The following is a 20,878-nucleotide window of genomic DNA, read 5'->3' as shown; positions in this document are numbered from 1 at the left end:
TTTAATAAAGCCTATGGCCTGCTTGAACACGATATACTAATAGCCAATTCATTAGCATTTTGTCGTCATGTTTACACCATTTTAATTTACACAAGGAAATATATAGAATCTGTTTGGCCCACACAAGGTTGTGTTTAGGTTTATGTGGTCTCCTGTGTAATAAGGTTGTGCACCACTGATGTAGGGTATTTCTACACAGCAATTAAACAGCCATGTTTGGCTGGTGTCAGCTGAGTTGGGCTTATGGGGCTTGAATTCTACTCATTTGCCTGAGTCAGCTGACACCAGCCAGCTGTGGGTGTTTAATTGCAGTGTAGATATGCCAGTAAAGGGCAACTGCTAAAACTAATAAGCTGTGGCAAAGCTTTAAGAAACTCATGAAAGAAAATATAGATAATACCGAGAATGCTTGTCCAAATAGGCCAACAACAAACATCTTTGGAAAGAATGTGTAATCGGGATGTGAAGAGAGGCTTCTTTTACACCTACAACTCTAAGAAGTTCCATTTAGAATTTTTAAAGGCCTTATGAATGTGTTCACATTCTGCAAAGCCAGAAGCAGCCCATAGCATCCTTTCTTTATCAACACAGTAAAATAATAATAATTCCAAGACAAAAACGAGCTAGAATTAAGTGGGTAAATAAATAGCCATTAATTTAGGACATTAATACAATTATCATTAGAATGGCATACAGTAGTTGTAAAAAATCCTAACTATTTGAGAATGAGGACATTTGTAGCTGAAGCTCAACAATGAACCTTAACTTTGTTGCCGATTCCCTGCCCATTATATATTTACATATCTACCAACATTTCTAAAGTGACTATCACTAATACTATTAGCCACCTACCTGGGGTGAAATTGTATTATAATTATAAAAAGAAAAGGAGAACTTGCGGCACCTTAGAGACTAACCAATTTATTTGAGAATAAGCTTTCATGAGATGCATCCGATGAAGTGAGCTGTAGCTCATGAAAGCTTATGCTCAAATAAATTGGTTAGTCTCTAAGGTGCCACAAGTTCTCCTTTTCTTTTTGCGAATACAGACTAACACGGCTGTTACTCTGAAACCTGTCATTATAATTATACATTTTTTCAATTATTGACTGCAAATAAAAACAGTAGATTCTGAAGATCGGTCAACTCTTTTCTCCCCATGATAAATAAATGTTCATTGTTTTGGTGAATGAGATCTATCGCGTGAATCGGATAGAATTGGCTATGTTCTCTGTACCTGAAGGGTGGATTCTTTGACTTATGTGTGGAGGATAAGTATGAAAGGAAGATATAGTGGGGTTTCCAGCCAGTACAGGGAGATGCATGGTTTAGATTGTTTTTGCTAGCTCCTAGTGAAATAGGAGATAGGGGAAGGAATTAGTTTAGATATTATCTGGAGATTAAGATGGAGCTCTCTTGACTACAGTATCACAGAATCATAGAATATGAGGGTTGGAAGGGATCTCAAGAGGTCATCTAGTCCAACCCTCTGCTCAAAGCAGGACCAATTCCCAACTAAATCATCCCAGCCAGGGCTTTGTCAAGCCTGACCTTAAAAACCTCTAAGTAAGAAGATTCCACCACCTCCCTAGGTAACCCATTCCAGTGCTTCACCACCCTCCTAGTGAAAAAGTTTGTCCTAATATCCAACCTAAACCTTCCCCACTGCACCTTGAGACCATTACTCCTTGTTCTGTCATCTGCTACCACTGAGAACAGTCTAAATCCATCCCCTCTGGAACGCCCTTTCAGGTGTTTGAAAGCAGTTATCAAATCCCCCCCTCTTTCTTCTCTTCTGCAGACTAAATAATCCCAGTTCCCTCAGCCTCTCCTCATAAGTCATGTGCTCCACCCCCTAATCTTTTTTGTTGCCCAGTAGGAAGTTGGAATTGGGTAGGATCAAATCCTTGGTATATATATGGAGGGTAAGTGATATTCTGGTGTCTCTGGACTGTAGTAGGCATAAATAATAGTCTATGAAAAATTTGTGGTGGGTGGATAGTAGTTTTGAGGTCCTTTTAGAAATGGCTCTGTATTGGTTTCTGATCTGTTGGCTCAGGCTGGGAAAGAACGCAGAGAAATAGGCTGATTTAGTTTGTTTTTTTAACCATTTCAAAATTGTTTTTCATTTGAAATTAACAAACAAACAATAATGTAACTCAATCACTTCAATTTATGGGGGCAGAGTGACTTATATAACAGAGTGACAACTAGCTAATGGCACAGCTGCAAATGGAATCCAGGACTCCCTACTCATAGTTCCATGCTCTAACCACAAGGCAATGTTTCAGGAAAACAAAGTTCCAAAAGAAAACAGCCTTTGTTCCAAATGAAACTGACCAGTCTAATTGTGGAGGAAGTGGCAGGCTGAACTATCCAACATTTTTGAAAATAAGAAAAGATTTTAGAAACAGACCCAAACATACTGTTTTGCTTATTGAGAGCACTAGAAAAGAAGAGAGCACCAAGACTCTAAAATAATGAACCATGCTTGAGAAAATGGCTAGCAGTCTTCACGGAGTTTAAAAAAAAAATAGATGCATTTGCTTCCCCCATTCATTATTAAAATTGACCTAAATGCGCTTTTATTTTTTGAAGACAAAAGTGCCTTTCGTCTGGAAAAGGGAATGGTTGTTTAAATGAGTTATGACCGCAATATTAAACAAAGCATCCAAATTGGGCACCTCCACGGGTGTACAGAGATAAGCCCTTCTTGTTTTGCGAACATGGAAGTATTTTAGTAGAAACTTGTTTTCCACAAAGCAAAAACAATCCCAGTGCAGTGCCAAGAAATAGTATCTTTAAAGGTAAAAACCCTGGATAAATAAAAAAGCATCAGTTACACAAAAAGAATAAAAATTAACAACAGCTACCATGTCGACATAGTACCACCTATTAAATACGTTATTTTTAACTGCACATTAGAAAATACATCTTCCCAAGTAAAAAGGGCCTTTGTGGAGTGATTCACAGCTTCATGCAAAATCAGCCCACATTATAAATCTTGCTAACCTTTTGAAAATCCCCAAGAGCTTACTACAAAGCTGCTGAATCCTCAACTAACCAAACCTTACATTAAAGTATTTACTGTCCTTCTAAAAACTCCATTAGTTAAAGGAAGTAATACTTCTCAGTTGGTGGGCTTTTGTCATGGTCTGCTGGACAATAAGAGGGAGACAATTTGCTGCGCCACACAGTGATATAGGTTAAATTAAGTTATCCTAAGAAAATCATTCGGGGAATTTATGAGAAATCACTCCTAAAACAATACTTGACGATCAGCTGTTTTCCATCTGAATTGTTGCAGAGTGCTACAGGTTAATGAGCATTACAGAGAAACGGACTACACAGAAAAGGTGACTGTTTTATCTGAAACTATTACGTTTCCCAGTTCTTTGAAATTACATAAATTAGTCTTGCAGTTACTCATTTGCAGATAGATTTGTTTTAATAAAAGCTGATTAATTTCCTTCTCCAAATGAGTGACCTATTACAAGAAATATTGCATATTAAAGTTCTGCTTTCTGAAAATATGCATTTATGACATTTAAATTCTATTCCCCAACATAAGCACTTAATTATATGCTAATACCTATCTTGATTCAACTTAATGGTCATTCTCAAAACAGAACTGTATTAATATCTGGGAGTTGAAGCCAAATTTCTGGATACAATATGAAAAGATATACGCTCAGGGTGAAATCCTGGCCCCACTGAAGTTAATGGCAAAAAATCCCAGTGACTTCAACAGGACTTAGTATTTTACTTCAGTATATCTCAAGCAGAAATTAATGTGAATTTATGGTACACTGCAGCTGTTATTCACTTGCTCACACTTTGGCCCAGACTTGATTCCTTGCTCAGTTCACACTATAAGTGAAGTCAGTGTGAGTTTTGCCTGATTTGACCCTGCCTGCACCAATGGTGTCAATGGGTATTTCACCACTGACTTCAGTGGGAGCAGGATCAGACCACCAGTGAATATGTTACTGCTATTCAGGGGTGATGCTTCAAGCATCAGCTCTGCTAGAATATTTGAACAAAGGAAAATTTTGTTATAGAGTGTGCTTCACATTCTTGCTTATTTATTGGAAAGTATATCGTCTCAAAGAGAGAGTACCAGTTCCAAGCCCATATTCTATTCTATATCTGTATTACAGTGGACAAAGTTATAGTTATAGCTGAAAAGGCAGTTTCTGTATAAGCCCTTGTTTCCAAGGCACTTATATCGTTCTGCAAATATTACTCTTTGAGTTGACATTTCTCACTGCAGCAGTTATCATGAAATTTTTTTGGGGGGTCGGGGTGGGTAAATACTCACTTGGGCATTTTCTAGCGATCTGTGCATAAATAAAATAATCCTTTAAGACATTTCTGGTGCAATTCAAACATGGTTTCTTTAAAAACATGTAATTTGCTATGGAGTTAATCAGAAATGAAAATAAGTGCCTTTAACATGTTTAAAAGAATTTGCTTTTGAAATAGCAAAGTTATAATTATACATGCATGTATATTTATACCAGGGATTGGCAACCTTTGGCATGCGGCCCATCAGGGAAATCCGCTGGTGGGCCGGGACAGTTTGTTTACCTGCAGCGTCCGCAGGTTCGGCCAATGTTCGCAGCTCCCACTGGCCAGAGTTCACCGTTCCAGGCCAATGGGGGCTGCGGGAAGTGGCAGCCAGCATATCTCTCGGCCCATGCTGCTTCCTACAGCCCCCATTGGCCTGGAACGGTGAACCGCAGCCAGTGGGAGTTGCGATTGGCTGAACCTGCCTATGCTGCAGGTAAACAAACCGTCCTGGCCTGCCAGCGGATTTCTCTGACTGGCCACGTGCCAAAGGTTGCCAATCCATGATTTATACCATCCATGCATCATACAGAATTTGTCATCATTTATTTATGTGCTACCAAGCTGAAGGCAGCTATCTGAAGGTACCAGCGTGCATGTATTTAAAGCCACACTCAACTCTGAATCCTACCTGAAGTGTGTGAAACTACCCCTTTTCTTGAATTTCCCCTTTATTTGAATGTGTGATCATTATAATCAGTACTAAAAATGTATGTCTCTAAATGCATGCATCATATAGACTGCAAAATTTGAGATTCACAACTGATAATGGTAGTAAAGACGTATAGACCAATGCAATGCATGCCTGACCTGCCGCAAGATGGCAGGGCCCTGCAGGTCTAGCTTTTCAGCTGACCCCTTCCCACAGCCAGAAATTACAAAATTTCAGGCACTCTGTAGGACTACTTAGATTCCTGTGGCTATGCTCCAGGGTGAATTAAATTTATTATGAGTCTGCATTCTAATAAATGCACATTCACATTTAAGTAAGAATTTATTTTTTATTTTATTTTCACTTGGCTCTCACATAAAAGCACTGCACTATAGTGCCATTTTCAGTTTCTTATTTTATACATTTACATACAAAGGAGTCCCGCTTTCTGAAAATCAAGCCCCATAAAGTGTGTGTCACCAAGCCAATTGCCTCCTGTCCTGAACATCCCCTTGTGGCCTGAGGTCAATCTCCAGACTGCCTGCCTCAGTTTCTCCCTTTCAGGACACTTACTTATTAAATACACTCAGGCTTTTTGTCCAATAATGCCCCTTCTCCCAGGGTCTAATTTATTGACATAAGACAAAACAAAACTCAGTTCTGGGGCTTCTCTTCTTCCCCGGAGTCTGCTCTCTGCAGCATTTCCCTGCAATGGCAGGCCACTCTCAGCCATACCTGGCTGGAGATATTTCTTACTCCTCTGGAGTCTGTTTTCCCGGCCACTTAGCCTTCTTCAGCCCTCTGGCTCTGGCTTCCAGGACCAAACCTTCCCCGGTTAAGGGTCTCCTGCAAGAGCCTCCTGCTCGGGGCAGTTCTTCTGCACTCTCTGCCATACCTTTCTTTGACTGTTTCTCCCTAAGCATCCTCCTCTTTCTGCAGCTTCCTGCTGCTCTTGAAGTGGAATCACCTGATCCCTGCTCAGATGTGCCTCCTGAATAATTAGGGTTGACTGCCCTTATGCCTTCAGCCCTTAAAGGAGCAAGCCACCTAAATTGGGCATCCAAAGATTGAGGCACACAAAACCATTTTGGAAAATTTGGCATCTCTCTTTATCTTTATGTCTAGCTAGAGATTCAACTAGAGAGACAGACAGATATACACAGCACACACACACGACATTCACTTCAAAATAATCACACTACTACAATGTTAAAGTTGAGATTTCGAATGCACCAGAATAAAATAATTCAAAAATAATGACTTGCACAGTAACTGTGACTTGGTTATACTACACAGCGTGTCAAATCCTGCAATCCTTTCTCAGGTAAATCTCCCACTGATTTCAGTAAGGACCAGAATGTTTGACCAATATCTACTAAGTAATCAACAGTAATAAAAAATGCAGCATACATTCGAGGGGGCCATATATAAAAAAGTAAGTAGATATACATTCAGTATAATACAACATATAATTTGAGGCAATCTAACACATTCTGGGCAAGATTTTGCTCTCAGTCACATGAGTGTAAATGAATGGTAACTCCATGGACTTCAGAGAGCAGAATCTAGACCTTTATTTTAATTCATTAAGGATGACCTCCAATCTGGCTTTAGACCTTTCTCTAGCAATGCTGTAGCCAAAGATTTGAAAAGCTTTATATTCCAAGCATGCTCCTTTCTCCATTCTCAATCATGCAGGGGATTACAAGCTCTTTTAATAAAAAATGAAAAATTAAAATGGATTGGGATGAAAAACACTTGAAAGCGGCAGCTGCACCGACACTTTTAGTTTAAAATCAGTTTCTTTCACCCAGCCATTTTTGCTTTACACACACCTGTGGTGTTTACTCCTATTTATAAATGCTAAAGAGCCAGGTTATACCATTTAAACCCTTCCCTCCATCCAGGGCAGTTCAGTCACCCTCCCCCTGGAGAAGCACAATGAGACATTTTGCTTTGGGGAGTCATAATGTCCAGCGAAGGGCAACAAAAATGATTAGGGGTCTGGAACACATGACTTATGAGGAGAGGCTGAGGGAACTGGGATTGTTTAGTCTGCAGAAGAGAAGAATGAGGGGGGATTCGATAGCTGCTTTCAACTACCTGAGAGGTGGTTCCAGAGAGGATGGTTCTAGACTATTCTCAGTGGTAGAAGAGGACAGGACAAGGAGTAATGGTCTCAAGTTGCAGTGGGGAAGGTTTAGGTTGGATATTAGGAAAAACTGTTTCACTAGGAGGGTGGTGAAACACTGGAATGCGTTACCTAGGGAGGGGGTAGAATCTCCTTCCTTAGAAGTTTTTAAGGTCAGGCTTGAGAAAGCCCTGGCTGGGATGATTTAATTGGGGATTGGTCCTGCTTTGAGCAGGGGGTTAGACTAGATGACCTCCTGAGGTCCCTTCCAACCCTGATATTCTATGATTCTATGAATGTCTCCAGGAGGTCCCAGTGCACAAGGCCAGAGTACTGGGTACTTTTGTGCCCATTGTGGATGCAGCTACCTACCCTCTGCTGCACAGTGCATGGGGGGAGGGACAAAGCCATGACCTACCTCTCCTTGCCCCCTTTGGGCACTGGGCATTCCCAAGGGAGTAGAGATGGAATGCCCCCTGAGCACAGTGACCGGAATTCAGTCTGACCTGTTGTGACTTCCCCAAACCAGCTCAAAATTTGCATCCTGCATCTCACATGGGAGCTTTTAAAATAAAACATGCAAGTTTTGAAATGATAAAAAGCTATTGACAAATACAGCAGAACCCACAGCTTCTTTTTGAAAATGCGAATTTAAAAAAACAACTAGAAATGTGCAGTGAAAGTGAGAGATTCTCTGGGATTAAACATCATTTCTGTATATTGCATCTTTGTAGACATCCCACTCTTGGATTACTATTTTTTTAGACCCAAAATTCTAATGCTAAGTGAACATTCCCATATTTTATATCTAAAAGGGGACAGGCTGGCCAAGGAGACTTGAAACAAAGTCCAGAGCTTTTCGCCTTGAGAGCCTCGGCCTCAGTTCAGCCCAGGTCAGTAGTAATGAAAGTCATTTTTACAGGATGATTGCTCGATGGTCTGAGTTTATTTCAGTCCAGTCCTTAGAGGACATGTCCTCATCAGACAAACCACCATGATCCATAACACAGTTGGTGGCAATTGCCACCCTGTTGGCAGTTTTGGCAGAGGAGTCCAGGAAGTAATGGTCACAGAGAATGAACTATGGAGCACGCCCCTCCAGCAGGGGAGTTGAGGCATATCAGCAGGGTGGTGTGGGGGAAATCTTGCTACCCAACTTATACCTGTTCTGGGGGTACAAGGAGAACTTCTGTCTCCAGGACCAATTCATTTCAGAACCTTTGAGAAGCACTCAATGCCCATAAAATATTATATATCATTTTATTTGACACTGTGTAGAGACTTCGTATGAAATATGGGTACCTGACATACTGCTGGGAGTTATGGATAAGTAATCATTCTCATTCTTCTTTTTCACCAATATCACCTGCCAAGAGGAGAAAAAAATATATATGTGATACATCCACAAATGCAAAATAGTTGGGCTAACATTAGTGTGTAAACAGGATAAGACATTTTTGGTACTGGATGCTACAGTCCACGTCTGCTGGCATTTCACATTGCACCGAAGCTCAGGTGACTTTCACTAATGCAGAGGGCAACAAATGTGAGCTACTGCCAGAATCCTGGCAGAGTTGTGGAAGACCAGGTCTCCAGATAGGTTCCTGGGTTAGTGTTTTTGTTGCGTGGTGTGTGGTTGCTGGAGGAACCTATCCTTGCAACAAAGCCCGTTGCCAACTCTGTCCACATATCTATTCAGGGGACACCATCATAGGGCCTAATCACGTCAGCCACACTATCAGAGGCTAGTTCACCTGCACATCTACCAATGTGATGTATGCCATCATGTGCCAATAACGCCCCTCTGCCAAACTGGACAGTCTCTACATAAAAGAATAAATGGACACAAATCAGACGTCAAGAATAACAACATTCAAAAACCAGTCGGAGAACACTTCAATCTCTCTGGTCACTCAATTACAGACCTAAAAGTGGCCATATTACAACAAAAAAACTTCAAAAACAGACTCCAACGAGAGACTGCTGAATTGGAATTAATTTGCAAACTGGACACCATTAAATTAGGCTTGAATAAAGACTGGGAGTGGATGTGTCATTACACAAAGTAAAACTATTTCCCCATGTTTATTTCCCCCGCCCCCTACTGTTCCTCACACGTTCTTGTCAACTGCTGGAAATGGCCCACCTTGATTATCACTACAAAAGTTTTTTTTCCCTCTCCTGCTGGTAATAGCTCACCTTACCTGATCACTCTCGTTACAGTGTGTATGGTAACACCCATTGTTTCATGTTCTCTGTGTATATAAAATCCCCCCACTGTATTTTCCACTGCATGCACCCGATGAAGTGAGCTGTAGCTCACAAAAGCTTATGCTCAAATAAATTGGTTAGTCTCTAAGATGCCACAAGTCCTCCTTTTCTTTTTATAGAATAGGGGTGTCATCTTAGTGCAACCTGCTTATTTTAAACTATATACATCAGTTCTGGGACAGAGGTGCCACAAACAGCGCACAGGAATCTCAGCCTAAACACCAACACCCAGTTCCTAAGGAGCAACTCTGCCCCAGCCTTGACTCTAGTTACTGACATGATGACAGAGAACAAATTCTTCTGCCTCTTGCAACAGACCCTCCAATGAGAAATGACATCACAAAAATAAAAACAATGCAGCATTTCTTCCAAGACTGAACAGTGCTCACATACTAAGGAAAAGAACCACAGGACTATATGTAACAGCACCACCTGGTACCTTACCATTTATCTCCCTTGCTGTTTCTCCCACCACATCCATTTCTATCTACGTATGTCATTACATCTATCAGAGAATGTGTATGTTTCATCAGAAAGGAAAATGTGTGAATGTAAAGGTTTAAAAATGCAAAACAATTAAAAAAATTCTAAAAAATTAAAATTAAAATTAAAAAAATCTAAAAAAAATACCTTTAGAACTTCATAATATCTTGCAGGGACCATGTAAGTTACTTGTGCTTTCCTCCCACTATTCAATGAAAGCTTTTTGGACATGTATTCTTATTTTCTTTAGATTTATTTGGGTTCTAGGGACACTTCTACCCCTTCTTGAGAGACAGTGGGCCTGATCTCCAGCTAAGGTTCTGCCCATAAACTTTATAGTAAAGTTGTTAGCATTATTTCACAATAACCAATACATTCATTACTTAGCCCTGGTCTACACTGGGGGGTGGGGAGATCGATCTAAGCTATGCGACTTCAGCTATGTGAATAACGTAGCTGAAGTTGATGTACTTAGATCGACTTACTGTGATGTCTTCACCACGGTGAGTCGACTGCTGCCGCTCCCCCGTCGACTCTGCCTGCGCCTCTTGTGGCACTGGAGTTCAGGAGTCGACAGGAGAGCACTCAGGGGTCGATTTATCGTGTCTAGACTAGAAGCGATAAATCGATCCCTGCTGGCTCGATTGCTGCCCGCTGATCCGGCAGGTAGTGAAGACATACCCTGAGTTGTTGTGTGGCATCCTTCTTATAGACAAGTACTACAAAACATAAAATTTCCTTCAATGATTAAATCAAATAACTTAATTGTAAAAGAAATGCAAGCTTTAGATATTGTAAGCAAGAAGATGCTATATGGATAGTATAATTACTTTAACTGAAAATCCCTTTAAAAATTAAACCAGAGGATACATTGTTAAAAGAAATACGCTTGTTTCCTATATTCTTTACAACACCAGTTGCAGTATGGGAAAGTAAATGCTTGGGGTAAATGTGGGCTCCTAAACCACAAAAAGCCAGAGTAATCAATCAGGCTTTGAACATGGAACTCCATGGGGACTTGGAGGATCAGAATGCACCACCACCCAAACTGTGGCATAACTTCTCACTGTCTTTATTTCAACCTAGAACCTGGAACACCAGCTGTACACCATCTGCACCATCTATGTGGAAGGTTTGGGCCCTGGGTCTCTAGCAGCCCTCTGTGTTGGCCTACAGGGGCCTGGCATGGAACCCCCTCCGCAGGGTGTAGGGGGCACAAAGACCCCACTGCATGTCTGCTCCACCTGTGATCCCCTCATACAGGGCTACCATGGGTGTAAGGCAGTGGTATAAATTCATGTGATGTCACGCCAGCAAATATTGAAAATCAGCCAATCATATTTTGAGGACCCATGTCAGAGTCCCCAGATAAAGTCAGTCTGATGTGTTTTTTAAGGTAAAACAAGAAAAATGTTTTTCCATTTATCAGGCCCGCCTGTCCACATTACCTCTTCTTGATTAATTATGTGGCTGGAACCCCTTACTATAATTTGGCTGGCATCACATTATCCTCTAGCTCCCTCTAGTGCACCATTGATATCAATCATGAACAGGATGTCATACCCAGCTGTGAGTTATGAAACTGACCCAGTCAGATCCACTAAAGCAGGGGTTCTCAAACTGGGGGTTGGGACCCCACAGGGGGTCACGAGGTTATTACATGGGGGGGTCGCGAGCTGTCAGCCTTCACCCCAAACCCTGATTTGCCTCCAGCATTTATAATGGTGTTAAATATATAAACAAGTGTTTTTAATTTATAAGGGAGTTTGCACTCAGAGCCTTGCTGTGTGAAAGGGGTCACCAGTACAATAGTTTGAGAAACACTGCACTAAAGTGACAGGGGAAGTGTGCTCCAGCAAGGAAGAAAGTACAACAGTACTAATGTGTTAAAGGAGTGACACCCCGGGGGTAGAAAGCTAGCAAGAAACAGTCAGTAGTGGGAGAAAAAGGAGACGGGAGCCAAAAAAGGATTAGCAGGGACTCATACAGAAGTGCATACGTAAGCAGGTGAAAGAAGCTCTCATTGGGAACCTGGGCAGGGTACACATCTGAATTTAGAGCCACACATGATACAAAATAAGAAACAGCTGCATTTAATCTTTTGAGTCTCCTTGAGCTTCACTCTCATGATTTATGACACTGGCACAAACCCCTAATGAAATGATAGCCCTATCATTCTCTCTTGACATGATTAGAAACCTACTAGTCCAAGGTCAGGATTTTTCAGTGTGAGTTTAGCCCTCATAATGTAATGTATTTGTATATTGTCTTCATTTTAACTTGTTCTTAATTTGTTTTCGTCATTTAACCTGACATATTTGATAAACTTAACAATAAATTAATTGTCATTCCAAAGTCTGGAATTGCTACACCACGTTCCCAAAGTATTTAAAGGATCTCAACTTTTGTGGTAATTATAACAGCAAGTGAGAAAATAAAACCTGCTGGGTGAAAGTTTTATGGGACAAAAGGTTAAAATAATCAGCCTCTTTGCATGTTCTGAGGTGTTTGTGTCTCCTCTTTTCTTCCCTACAGGCTGCCTGAAAGCAAATCGGGACTCCTCTTAGAAATAACAGTATGTCCTTTAATCTTTAGGTGCAAAACAGATATTCCGTTTCACTTTTGCCATGTACAAACAAGTATAAACAGAGGCTACAAAGAAAACTTTATTCTCTTTCTATTGACATCTTGTGGAACTCTGAGGTATTTTATACTGTGCCAAACAACAAATTAAACAGGAGACTAGTAAACATAGATCAGGTCTGTTCCTACTCCTATTCAAATCAGGATCAGGCCCCTTCCAACATGCCAGTGGAACTAGTGAATCTCACCAATAAATCATTTGCCTGAATCTAACTGTGGTTAGGTGACTTACTGACAATCATATACAGTACTCTTAAAAACAAAATAATCAAGTTTTGGAAATAAAGCTTGTCCCTCCTGTAAATAATTAGTTACTAGTCTTAAAATTATTGTCTACAGGCCAATTTAAAGAAAAAAAAGAGAGAAAAGTAAAAGCTTTTTCAGCCAATTATGTTTTAAGGGCCAAAACTCCCCATTGGGAGTTTTGCCATTTTCCTCAATGAGACCAGTATTTGGCATGAAGTAGTCACTCATGTAAAAATTCATGAGGAAATGAATGAAAGGAAAGATGGCCATTTGTGTAGGGCACTACACTGAGACTCAAGAGATCTGGCATTGCCACAGACCTCCTGTGTGATTTGGAGCGAGTCACTTAATCTTTCTGTGCCTCAGTTCCCTGTCTGTAAACCTGAGAGACTACTTTCTTCCTCTTCCTCTTGTGTGTGTAACTCACTGGGGCAGGGACTGCCTCCTGCTCTGAGTATATACAGCAACAAGCACATTTGGGCCCTGATTGGTTGAGGTTTCTAATTGCTGCTGTATTACAAATAATAAATGGAGTGGGGTTTTATTAGCTGTTTTATAGATGACAATGATTTTAATAGTGTTTCTTGATTCAATTCTGGAATTAATAATTAACGTTTCATTCTGCATTTTATTTGCAGTAAATAAAATAACTTCCTTTTAAGGAATGTGGCAAGTTGCAGGGAACAGTTCAGTCTGTGCTGTTTATCTGTTTTGTTGTCCCAAAAGTCAAATGTCTTTGTCCACAGATCCACAAGGGCATGCTTCGCCTCCAACTTTTAGACAATCTCTCTGGAAAATACCCCTTTTAGTGCTGGGCCTTAGGTCTCCACTTTTGATAAGGAGGAGCCCACTGGCCCTGCTATAACACTGACTTAAGCACCTCCGTTTCTCACCATGGCTCTTCCAGCCAGTCCAAAAGAACAGGAACTCCGGTTACAGATTTTACCCCTTTTGGAAGCTATGCAATCAGCAGATACTTGAAGGGACACAGTGCAGCCTTTTCAAACCAAGGCAGCTTTTATTATGTCTACACTTAAACCTCAACAACAGCACCACCGCAGCTGCACTTCTGTAGCATTTCAGTGAAGACGCTCACTACAGCAATGAGGGGGGGTTCTCCCATTACTGAAGTTAATCCATCTCTGTGAGAGGTGATACTTGGTTGATGGAACAAACACTGGGGGTTAGGTCACTTAAATTATGTTGCTCAGGGCTGTGGATTTTTCATACTCCTGAGCAATGTAGCTGGGTCAACCTAACTTTTTAGTGTAGACCTGGCCTGAGACAACTGGAATATAGTATTGAAGTGTCCTTAGGCTAGAATGGAAAGAGTTCTGATACCCAAGTGCTCACACCTCAGTCCTTTGTTCCCAGTCCCAGTTAAGCGGCTTCCACATTTACTTTCCCTTGGCTGCCAGTTATAAAAAGTTAATGTCCAGTCACTTGTCTTCCATTGTATCTCCAATGCAATCCTATCCATATGTAGACAATTCTTGGTAGTTCATTCATACCAACTCAGACCCACCTACTTGACTCTTTTACCTATTCTCGATCCCAAGAAAAAAATTAGTCCCTTCATAACCAGTGGGTAACAATACAAAACGAGAGGGGAAAACTGAGCTACGCATATTTTTTTGTTAAAATAATGCCCAAATGCCCCACATTCTTCACAGTTTTCTCTGGATCTAGTATTGTAAGCTGTTGGAAGGGTGGGTGGTGTCTAAATTAGCTACAGAACTTTCCTCCTTGGAGGCTGGTTAAGTGTGGAGGATCTTAGAGAAAATCTGGTCCCCAATCAAAATCAGTTACTGATCTAAAAAGGTTGTAAAAGGGTACAAATAGCACCCAGGTGGGAGATTTATGGGGGAAATCCCTTCTCCACACCAGACTAGTAATGTATGGGATTCATACATTCTGAACATTGGTGCCTAACTTTCCCTTTCTGTACTCCACAAATGATACAACTTTTACATAAGAGAGCAAAGGTGGATGATGATTACGGTAATATCTTCTGGTCTGGGAAAGATAATCAGGTGGGTCACAGCTAAATACAAGGTAGAACAGATGGTATTTAGCTGTGACACTCTGATTACCTGTCCCAGACCTGAAGAGGAGCTCTGTGGAGCTCAAAAGCTTGTCTCTTTAACCAACAGAAATTGCTCTAATAAAAAATATTACCTCACCCACCTTCTCTTTCTCATATCCTGGGAGCAACACAAATGCAAACAACTTTTAGATTTCCACTCTTAATGTTAGCACCCAGGAAGCAGTCTCTAGCAGATGAACTTTTGTGCCGTCAGCTCTCTGTCTAGTGTTTTTGCAAGACGGCTAGCCAAGGTCTCACTCTTCCTTTACAATCCAATCTTTCCATTCATGAAGGATTTCCGTAGACTACAATCTTGAGATAAGCCCCATCCCAAAGCATTAGTTGCAGACATATGACAGTTAAGGTTGCAAAAGATTTCTCCTGTCCTTTCAATGGAGATATTCTGAACCTTTTCCCCAGCCTCCAGATTTGCAGCCACATGCTGTATGTATGATTCAGTGTCAGGAAAGGAAGAGTCAGGGTTTTTCTTCACTTGATGTAGCGTACCTGGTGAAGATGCAATATGTCAACAGGAGAGCACGCTCCTGTCAACTTAATTACTCCACCTCAACAAGAGGCAGAAGCTATGTCTGTACAGTGAAGATGGCACTTTAGGGCTTTGTCTACACTGGCAATTGAAAGACAAAACTTTTGCCATTCAAAGATGTTAAAAAACACCCCCCCGAAAGACAAAAGTTTTGCTGACGATAAGTGCTGGTGTGAACAGCGCTTTGTCGGCAGAAGCACTTTCCTACCAACAAAGCTAGCGCTGCTTGTTGAGGGAGCTCTCCTGCTGACAAACAGCAGCTACACTGCGTGCCTTTTAGTGGCACAGCCAAGTTGCTAAAAGCTGCGTAGTGTAGACAAAGCCTAAGTCAATGTAACTTACTTTACTCAGGGGCGTGGCTTTTTCAAACCCATGAGCGACGTAAATTGCATTGACTTAAGCGGTAGTGTAGACAAGCCCTCAGATTTGTCCAAACACAGAAGGAACACTAGAAATGGCTACATACTGTGCCTTGCCCCTTATCATATCTCCAGGACTCCTAGGGCTTGTCTACAGTACCTGCCGGATCAGAGGGCAGCGATCAACCGCTGAGTGCTCTCCCGTTGACTCCAATACTCCACCAGATCGAGGAGCGCAAGCGGAGTCGACAGGAGAGCGTCAGCTGTCGACATACCACAGTGAAGATGCCGCGGCAAGTAGATCTAAGTATGTCAACTTCAGCTACGCTATTCACGTAGCTGAAGTTGTGTATCTTAGATCGACCCAGTGCGGTAGTGTAGACAAGCCCCTAGTCTCCACTGGCCAGAGAAAGGCATATTTGGAATTCATTCCCAAATCTGGGTTTCCAATTTAGCAACACATCAGTCTGTTTGCCTGACAAGCCATGTGCCAGTTACTGTTCTTACCTTTTCTCATCATCACAAAAGGTGATTAACCAATTAACTTTAACCAGTCTGGTTAAACACACACCTCACCAAACTCCTCCTCTCTCATACAAACTCATTGGATTAAACAACAAACCTGTGAGGGATCGAATGGCTCAAAAGATTAGGAATGGGGTACTGAGGCCTTTCACCTCTAAGCCACTGTTTCAGATCTAAGCAGTGGCTGATAGTCTTTAACATCTAATGGCTGTTTGGTGAGGTATGCCAAATGATTTTGCAGTTTGAGTTCAGGCCCCTGTGGACAAATGTTCGCATCACAAAAGAAAGTCTTACTGGCAAATGTCAGCAGAGATGCCAAGGACTGAAGTGGCTTCCATTAATGTACTGCCAACTATTTCTTGTGTATGTTGAATCAAAAGTGACCTTGACTCAACATATGACTTTATAACATGACAGACAACAGAAATGACCATGCATTTCCCCATGGCTAAGCTGAATGTCGACCACACGGGAGCTAATAAAATGAGGTGCCGAGTCTTGGGAGGTTCTATGTATATTTAAATACCACTGATTGGAGGTCACTCAGTAGCACTTCCTAGTCTCAAGGGGTGTGCAGCAAATTAGATTATTGTGCCCTTTAAGAAAAATTGGGGGACTTGTCCATTCATTTTCAGCTAGAAGAAAAGGCAGTTCTGACTCGGCCGCTCAGTTGCTACGTGACCAGAGGAAAGTTATGTATCCTCTCTGTTCCTCAGTTAGCCCATCTGATAAATGGGCATAATAATATATATCTCCGTCAGAGCGGTGTTATGATGCTTAAATAAGTAGCACAGGCCTGGATTATCTCCAGATCTGATTCTTCCCATGTCAATAGGTGGGCTAGCAGTCTCCACAACACCACCCCTCCCTCTTCTACATCCCCCAGAGGGTGTTCTGTGAGTCTGGAGTCCACAACAGGGGAGAAGGTGCAGGAAAGCAATGGGTGGGTTAAGGATGGTGCAGCGCAGCGCTCCACTTCTGTCCTAGGTTAGGATGGCTTCTCCTGAGTCTGGCTGCCCAGTGGCTCTGCTCACTCCCATCACCCATGCCGCACTCAAAATGGTGTGGCTAAATTTGAGAGACAAGTGGTGTTGCGACTGGGCACACTGGGTCCCAGCGCCACTCAGGTTTGGCCCAGCTGCCTGTCCATCATGAACCAATATTGCCAAGTTGCAATGCCAGCCACAGAAATTTTGCCTGGCTGCCCCCGCAATCCTCCCATCATGATGGAAGAGCAGCCAGGCCAAATCTGAGTGGCATGTGACATCTGAGTGCCCAGTCGCAGTGCCATTCAAATTTGGCACATCCAATATCACCGACCATATTTAAATCAAGATTGGATGTTGTTCTGAAAAATCTACTCTAGGAATTACTTTGGGGAAGTTCTATGGCCTGTGTTACACAGGAGGTCAGACTTCAGGCTTCCTTCTGGCATTGGAATCTCTACATCTTTTCTGTGTTGGAGAGGATGATCTGGTCTATTTCTACAGTTTTCATAAGAACATAAGACATAAGAACGGCCATACTGGGTCAGACCAATGGTCCATCTAGCCCAGTATCTTCTGACAATGCATGGGTGAATCACGATATTGTGGAATCTGACCTTTGATTTTTGAAGGCTTGCAGCTGGCAATACTGTTTCTATCTCAGTCATTTCCAGAAGATCTGACTGTGATCACATAAACACAGGATTATGTCTTGAATGCAGGGTCAGTCAGAAGGGAAAACTGAGCTATGAGGTAGAATGTCCTTATTTAAAACATAAATATCCTAAGCAGCAGGGAACACACAAAGGTAGTAGCTGTTGATTTTGTTGTTTAAGTATTTTTAGATTCATACAGTCAGAATGGGCCATCATGAGCCTCTAGTCTGACCTGCAAAACAAAGGCCATAGCATTTTACACAGTGATTCCTGGATAGAGCCCAACATTCTCCCTTTCAACTTTGTTCTAATGTAAAAGTCCCTTCCAAAATGCAGTTCTTATGGTTCTGTAATTGGGAACTAGGGAAGTGAGGGGGAAAATGCCAGTTAATTTTGATCAGGTGTTCCAGGCGATGAGCCCTTACATTTTGTTTTGGCACAAGATGTGGCAATTTTATTTTTCTTGGGGGCTATCTTGGCTTTGTGGTGAAGGATTTACTTGATGTATCATCTGAACATTTTGTTCTGTAAACTTTCTCCACAAAAGCTACTTTCATTTTAGCCTCCACTTTCTCTGAGAAAGTCTGAACTGGAGACGCCAACTGCTATTTATGACAAACAGTCAGTATTGCATGGGTAGCGCTTATTAGTAATCGAATATGCTTGAAATATATTTTTAATAGTAAACCAAAGTCAACATTTTTGGGGCTATGTTATGTGCAAGATTGTTTTTCACTGGCTGCTTTAGTGGAATATTCTTAGGCCACAGTTTATATTAGATGATACCTACAAAGTCAGTAAGCAGCATTCTCTTTCTTCAAAAACTGGACAACTTCGTGTCCTATGAGAAATGACATCAGTTCAATACCTGGCAAAGGTCAATACTATCACAAAAGCCACTATCACAATTACATTTTGAGGGGCGGTCTCTGCAGGGAGCTCAACCACTACTTCCCCAGTGAGATCATTTTGAGCGCCAGTTTCCTCACAAAATAATACTGTGTAGTAAATGATAATTGTATAAGTATGATTGATATACCTTTCACATAAACCTTTTCATTCTCTTATCCTTCAGCATCTGATAATATTAGCGAAGAGACACTGTGCCCTACAATTAGGACATCTGCCAGTAGTACTGTCTATTCCTAGTCTTTCCTTTTTCACAGTGGCAGTATTCTGAAGTGACAGTCTTCTTTCCAGAGGGGTACTTTATTACCATTGAGCTTCAACTTTCCCTTATTTTATCTTGTCACTAATCTACCCTGTGAGGTGATGAGCACTCACAACTCAACATGAATGGTTGATCCTCTGCATCTCTCTGGTTCAAACCTTAAAATAGTTACTGTTCAGCTCTGTACTGAAAAGTACAGAAAGGCCCTGAGTTTCAGCGGGTCTTTTACAAGTATGAAGTAAAAGTAAAAAGCAAAAGTCTGAAAATTGTTACATGCAGATACTACTTTTAATAAGCTATTATTGTAACCTTAGCCCCAGCCTCCTCATGTGGATTTTTGAAAGCATTTGGATTTCAATTAGCACAATTGTAGAATGAACAGTGTTAGTTCAGATGGATAGAAATAATTTTTAAGAAGTACAGTGCCAATGAGGCTGCTATTCTTCTACATGGCTTTCTGTGCATGATGATGTCTGTGTGATACATGAATATTTCTAGAGATAGGTTAGATAGTCTGCAACCTCCGGAAAGGTGGCATAATTCAATAAGGTTAGGGTTCCATTCATGTTTATCAGAACCTGCTGTATGCAATTATTTTGGTGTGTTTATTTGAATAAGACCTGTCACCTACTGGAAAATATCATAATTAATCTGTCAGGCAGCAGGGGAATGCGGAAAGAGAGCTAAAATATGTTTTCCATTCCCCAAAGGTTCTAATACACCAGTATCATCCCTTTGGCTTAACTGAGCAAAGAAAGAGCTGTAGGTTGTCTTTAAGCAGGATGGATAATAAGCCGAAAATGTAACAAGTCAGTACTAGCTATAAATTAAAGTCATACTTGCCTTGCTTAATACGTGCTGCACAGATAAAGATACCACACTTACAGAATATATGATCTGATCATCATTTGGTATCACAGTTATGGATTTGATAACATTAGATATATAGCTGTAAAGGCTGTATATGTGATGCTTAAACACCCCAGTAGGTTAGAAGACATATCCCTTTAGGGTTGTGGAGCACTAGGTGACATATCACCAGGCTCAAAAAGCTCCACCATTATCACCTCTGAAAATGTGAGCAACAAAGAGCAGGATTTCATCAGTCATGCCACCTCCCTACAAAATTGTTCCTGGAAGTCCATAAAAACCCTCCTTACAATCCACGAAGAGTGTATGTGTGCCTTCACGTAGGCATACAGTAGGTGGTTAGAAGATGATCAGCAGTACTGGAGCTGGAAGCCTCACTTTACAGATAACTTTATTGTGCCAGGCAATTCATTTTTGAAAATTGGATTTTGTGCCTCTTTCTCATTGTTTACGAAGCATAAAGATTGGAAAGGGCCTTTTTGTTTTGTATGTTGTTTTACATATTTTTTTCTGCTTGTTTTTAGACTCAGAAATATCAGGAATGTCAAATCTTGTCATCCCTGGGTCTGCTTCTCAGAGATGTCTGTTGTGAGCCCAAAAGAGCAGGGGGGCTGAAACACTGACAAAGATGACCTTGCTTCCAATGCTCTTTGGCAAATGAAAACGTTTGGTAATGATTCCAAACTTTGAAAAAATATTGATAAAAATGTCTCAGAAGTGGTCACAGAAAATGGGTCCATTTCAAACCCTGAAAGATGGAAACCAATTTATACATTTCTGTATTTCCCATTAAACGGTTTCTTCATTTTTCAGACAGCTCTGCCAAAAATCCTTTCCCCTCATAATAGCTCAGTCTCTTGAATCTTGTGATGTTGTAATGTCACTAGTTCACCAGTCACTAC

At 41.2% G+C, this 20,878-nt stretch overlaps 1 protein-coding gene across 1 annotated transcript in view; it reads right to left on the bottom strand.

The window, feature by feature from the left end:
* Positions 1-20,878, bottom strand: part of THRB (thyroid hormone receptor beta) — a 289,369-nt gene that overhangs the window by 67,555 nt on the left and 200,936 nt on the right. The window contains exon 6 of the mRNA XM_077811266.1: positions 8,436-8,499. Within this exon, the coding sequence (XP_077667392.1) occupies positions 8,436-8,499 (64 nt within the window). The remainder of the gene's footprint in view (positions 1-8,435; positions 8,500-20,878) is intronic.

This window comes from Eretmochelys imbricata, chromosome 2, assembly GCF_965152235.1.
Source record: "Eretmochelys imbricata isolate rEreImb1 chromosome 2, rEreImb1.hap1, whole genome shotgun sequence".
NCBI classification, from domain to species: domain Eukaryota; kingdom Metazoa; phylum Chordata; order Testudines; family Cheloniidae; genus Eretmochelys; species Eretmochelys imbricata.
Note: the sequence above shows the minus strand (reverse complement) of the source record. Positions and strands in the feature narration are given on the sequence as shown.